At 38.9% G+C, this 5,447-nt stretch overlaps 1 protein-coding gene across 1 annotated transcript; it reads left to right on the forward strand.

The window, feature by feature from the left end:
• The first annotated feature begins 3,073 nt into the window (after nucleotides 1–3,073).
• LOC149666554 (uncharacterized) lies at nucleotides 3,074–4,389 on the forward strand. The gene is made up of 3 exons (XM_089841600.1): nucleotides 3,074–3,261; nucleotides 3,308–3,631; nucleotides 3,678–4,389. The coding sequence occupies exons 1-3, from the start codon at nucleotides 3,074–3,076 to the stop codon at nucleotides 4,387–4,389; spliced, it is 1,224 nt and encodes a 407-aa protein (XP_089697726.1).
• Nucleotides 4,390–5,447: the final 1,058 nt, after the last annotated feature.

Genomic DNA, 5,447 nt, shown 5'->3' on the forward strand with positions numbered 1-5,447 from the left:
TACCAGTACTATACAAGTTTTATTTTTTCCTATGTGCCTATTTACACATCGACCCTGCCAATGTACCATCAACTTTACCCACTTTTATTACGAATGGGGGTTTAAATATAATTCAGACATTCCTTGATGTCATTGAATACATGAGAACCGTCCCTAGAACACCGGAAGACTGCGATACAATTGACCAACTAAACCACTTAAGTAACTTAATTCCTAGACCTTTAAATATTTCTTACGCCGAACGCATCGAAAGACGCCGGAATGAATTACTACCCACTAACCAGGAAGAATCTTTAATCAACGATTTCAACAATCCACAATACGATATAGAGATGGCGGCATTTTTGAATCAGGAATGTCAACAAAACGACCCCTTTGAGTACCTGTCTCTGAACTTCTCCGACTACCTACCCAGTGAACAGGAGTCTCTCGTGGACTAGGAAGAAGCCGAGGCCAATATGTACGATCAGTGGGGTGGCGGCTACCCCCTTCACCTATTCAGGATGTCCCTCATTGCGAAATCTTGGAACAGAGCGAAAAATTCTATGAACAGTTTAATATGTATGGTAGAGAAATAGTTCTAAACATCACTGATGATCCCGTTGACAGTATAAGTAGTATTACAGAGCACGTGTTAAATGAGTTCAGAGCAACAGATTATGTCCAAATAACATTGAGAAGCTTAGGTATAAATTGCAGGTCTGAATTAGAATTATCCTTTAAAAGACTAGACCAAGTAGATCCCTCTATTCTCTTTGACCAACTAGCCGAACTGCTTTACGACGACGAAATTAAACATTTTTTTCAAGGTCCCATAAAAATAATATTCCATATAGTGAGAATTCCCGAAGGATACGGCCGATCAAGTCGTCGTCATCTTAAACCCTTCGGTATTTTCTCTAAAGATAGGCGTGGAATACGTCGGATTATGAGTACCGATAATCTCTGCTTGGCCCGAAGTCTTTGTGTAGCTATTTCGCATCGTGACTACATGAACAATGAAAACAACAAAGAGTTAAAAGTTCATTACAAGAGCATATCCAGAATAGGTCCCCTCAACAAAATGCCAAAAACAGCCGCTTTAGAGCTATGTCGTAAGGCAGGAGTCGCCCTAGACGAATGCGGGACCCCCGACTCGTTCCAGAAATTTAAACTATACTTATCGGGTTACTCCATCTTTGTCTATAAATTCGAAAATAGGGTACCCATTTTAATATTAGGCGAAAACAACCCTACAGACACCAGACCCCGCCTCTTTCTACTTAACGAAAATAATCACTACAACGTTATTACCAATTTAAAGCCTCTTTTTAGTCACGAGTACTTTTGCGAGAAGTGTCTCACTCCCTACTGGCGTATTCAATCTCATAAATGCAACGACTGGTGCTTTAAATGTATGCGTCCAACGGTTTGTCACGGTAGTGAAAAAACATGTGGGTCATGCTTGCGAAAATTCTGGGGCGACGACTGTTATAACAGTCATTTGATCCCCGCAGGTAACAAAAAACCTCTTTGTGAGAGGCTCTACTTTTGTAAAAACTGTTTTAAAACAATAGATTTCGGAAACCGCAAGACTAAACACACTTGTGGAGAAATGTATTGTCAAGTATGTGGAAAACATCAACCCAGCGATCATTTATGCTACATTCAAGTGATTAAGGATAAAAACCCCAGCGCTATCCCCTCGAAAAAACCTCGTCGTAATATACCTGAACTAATGTATGTTTTCTTTGAGGTGGAATGCATACAGACGAAAATATGCCAGGAGAAGTTGGGGGCGTATGAACATCAAGCCATCTTATGCGTTAGCATCTCAGTTTGCGAAGATTGTATAGAAGAACAATCCCTAGATTTTAATTGCATCAAATGCAACCAATTTGGACCTCGCAAACAACGTTTCACTGGTGGAAAACCCATAGCTGCGTTCCTAGACTACTTAGTCAGCTTATTCGACGTGAAAAAAGTTATCGTACTGTCCCATTTGGTAGCAATTACGACAATCAACTATTAATTAGGGAAATAATTAACCGAGACGAGAAATTTGTCCCCGAAACTCTGAAAATTAACGGTACGCGCATTTTAGAGATGAAGCTCTCTAATCTATTATTCCTCGATTCGTACAATTTTATCCCCGTAGCTTTATCTAAGTTCCCTGCCACTTTCGGCCTCCCTAACGCCGCCAAGGGGTACTTTCCCCATTTTCTTTTCAACGTAGTTGATCACGCGTTCGATATTGACAGACAGGAGGAGACAAACTACGTGTTAGAAAATACTTTACCCCCCACAGAGGCTTACGGGTGCCAGTACTTTACCAGGAAAAACTTGGACTCCTTTATGAAATGGCATACCTCAGAAGTCAGTAAGGGCAAAGGCTTTAATTTTTTAAATGAGCTTTATTATTATTGCGAAAACGACACTCTACTCCTATTTTTATGATGTTTAACTTTTCGGTCCCTCCTACTAAAAGTTACGAGCGTAGACCCATTTAATTGCGGCTCAGTTACCCTCCCAGGGGTCTGTTCCTATGTGTATCGAAAAAATTATCTCAAATCGAACACCATAAGCATCATCCCAACAAACTATTACAGACTTGGTGAGAACCAGTCTTTAGGCGCCATTGAATGGCTTGAATGGACTGCTCATGAGAGAAATATGCCTATTCAATCCTCGTTCAGAGGCAAAGAGGTTAAAATCCAAACCCTAAAGGTAGATGGCTATTGTTGAAACAACAGAAGTGTTCGAATATATGGGATGCTATTATCATGGATGCAAAATACACTTTCCCATCAATAGAAACAAGATGTTACATGGTGACCCTATTGAAACGTTAAACACAAGATACACGAGAACTGAGAAGAAAATTAGCAAACTAGAAGCCCTGGGATATACAGTCAATGTCAAATGGGAATGTGAATGGCAACAAGACAAAACAAATAACCCCGAAATTAATGAATTTTGAAAACGGAACGACATCCGCGTTAAAACATCCAAAAGACTGAACCCTCGCGACGCTTTCTTCGGCGGACGCTGCGGTGCTAACAAACTGTATCATAAAACAACGGGTACAGAAAAAATGCACTACGTGGATTTCACTAGCTTGTACCCTTTCGTCAACAAAACGGGAAAAATTCCTGTCGGACACCCTAAAATTATTTTGGATAATTTCCCAGACATCTTCTCATTCGATGGGCTTCTCAAATGCGACGTACTTCCGGCTCAAAACCTGATACATCCGGTTTTGCCAGCTAGGATAAACGGGAAGTTAACCTTTCCCCTTTGTTACACCTGTTGCAAAACTCAATTCCAGGGGGACTGCACACACACACACACCTGATCAAAGAGAACCGCGGGTTACCTGGGTAACAGATGAACTAAGATACGCCGTAGAACGAGGATACAAAATAACACACATGTATGAAGCCTGGGCATACAAAATAACCCAATACGATCCCGAGACCAAACAAGGTGGTCTTTTTAAAGATTATGTAAACGCCTTCCTCGAGTATAAAACTCTGGCTAGCGGCTTCCCTGCTGAATGCGTCACTCAGGAGGATAAAGAAAACTACGTCAAAAATTACAAAGAAGTTGAAGGGATCGATTTAGACATCGATAAAATTGAAAAGAATGAAGGGTTCAGATGCCTGAGTAAGCTAATGTTGAACTCTTTTTGGGGAAAGTTTGGACAAAACACGAGACACCTCAACAGATATAATAAAAGACGCCAAAACCCTATACGAGCTACTGCTTAACCCAGACAAAGAGGTTAAAAGTCTATTGACTTTAAACGATGATACCATCTTAGTCAAATCAGAAGATATTGCAGAAAACGAGATCGCTCACAAGCATACAAACGTGGTTATAGCATGCTATACTACGACTATGGCACACCTTCACCTCTTAAAACATCTCGAAATGGTGGGAGACCTATGTTTTTATATGGATACGGACAGCCTTATCTACCTCTCGCCAGATGGAGTCCCTATACTTCCTACAGGAGATTATCTTGGTGAGTTAAAGAATGAGTTAGAACCATACGGCAAAGACGCCTATATTTGTAAGTTTGGAAGCGCTGGTGCGAAAAATTATTCGATGAATATTTACGACCCCGCAACAGAAAAGATCACTAACATAATTAAAGTTAAAGGATTTTATTTAAATTCGTCTACTGAGAACCACGTAAATTTCGATATAATGAAAAAGTTGTTAGGTGTAAACAACGATGGTAAACCAGAAATGAACTCTGTACAAGTACCGATTGGCCCCCAAATCCGACGTTTACCTAATCACACTTTAATTACCATTGATCAAACTAAAACATATCAAGTCGTCGTCGATAAAGTAAGAGTTTTCCCAGACTACACCACAGCCCCTTATGGGTATCTTAAGTAAATTTGTAAAATTAATTTGTATTTATAATTTTTGTATTTTTAATTAATTGGGGTTTTGTCTGCAGACATTTTTTTCCAAATATATGTTTTTTTTTAATTTTCAATGTTTCTTTTATATGTTAATTGTGATTAGTTTTATTACGATTAGAATAAATTTGTCAATAATAATTTTCACTTTATATTATGGTCTTTATTCCTACAAAACCATCTATTGTTATAAGCCTATACAATCAATCAATCAAATATTGACAGGTAAAGTGAGGAGAACGGGAAAACCCGCCCCCTCGACCTTGAGTGGCCGCCATCTTGAAATACTCCATACTGGCTGCACACTCTCTTTTTAGGTTCAAGTTTTAATTGAAATGCAAGGCATCTAGATGACTGTTCTGTCCTCGTTGAAAATGTTGTTGAAAATGAACATTTACACCAAAAAAAACTTCTGGGCCAAATGTCTATTTGCAAGCTGAACAGTTTTATAAGATTAGTTTCTACTTCTTTTACTAATGGGCGGTAGCTGACATCTTGAGTTTGGTTGAACATTATCAGTGTAGATTCTACTTTTTGAATGCTAGGCGCTGAAGTAAATAAGAGTTGTTTGACGTTTGTTTGTAATCAATGATCTCGGAATTTTTACGTTTCTAGCAGCAATACCCCAAAAATGTCTTTCGATTGAAACCAAACATTGTTTAAGTTTAGTGAGTAAAACATTCGTTATGGATGTAAAAAGATTGAGTAAATTTCCGAGTTTCGGAGTGTTCCATTTTAGGCAAATGATGACATATTTTCTATTCGAGTTTTCTCAATAATTTTTGGGCCTAACCTGGCGTTTAAAGTGTTTAATTTGAAGAGAAATATCCGAAGTTTTCAATGGAATCGTTTTCGTAAGCCTATGTTTTCCCCATTGCCGTGAAATCTTATTTCCCGAGACCCATGGGAGAACTTTCCCTTCATTTTGGAAAAAATAAATTTTGCAAAATATGAGGTTGTCTAATTATGCATGTATCGTCTCTGGAATTTATGATAGAGTCTTGAGGCCGTGTGTTATGGATAGAGGGATGT

This window comes from Phalangium opilio, unplaced genomic scaffold (assembly GCF_054372755.1).
Source record: "Phalangium opilio isolate 3A_F unplaced genomic scaffold, DU_Popi_V2 ptg000060l_1, whole genome shotgun sequence".
In the NCBI taxonomy this organism is placed as follows: domain Eukaryota; kingdom Metazoa; phylum Arthropoda; class Arachnida; order Opiliones; family Phalangiidae; genus Phalangium; species Phalangium opilio.

Bases quoted from the DNA above. Each gene is read 5' to 3' on its own strand.
- LOC149666554 (XM_089841600.1), top strand. From the start codon at position 3,074: ATGCACTACGTGGATTTCACTAGCTTGTACCCTTTCGTCAACAAAACG. The intron at 3,262-3,307 runs GTTAACCTTTCC...ACTCAATTCCAG, and splicing joins CCAGCTAGGATAAACGGGAA to GGGGACTGCACACACACACA. The intron at 3,632-3,677 runs GTTCAGATGCCT...TTTTGGGGAAAG, and splicing joins AAAATTGAAAAGAATGAAGG to TTTGGACAAAACACGAGACA.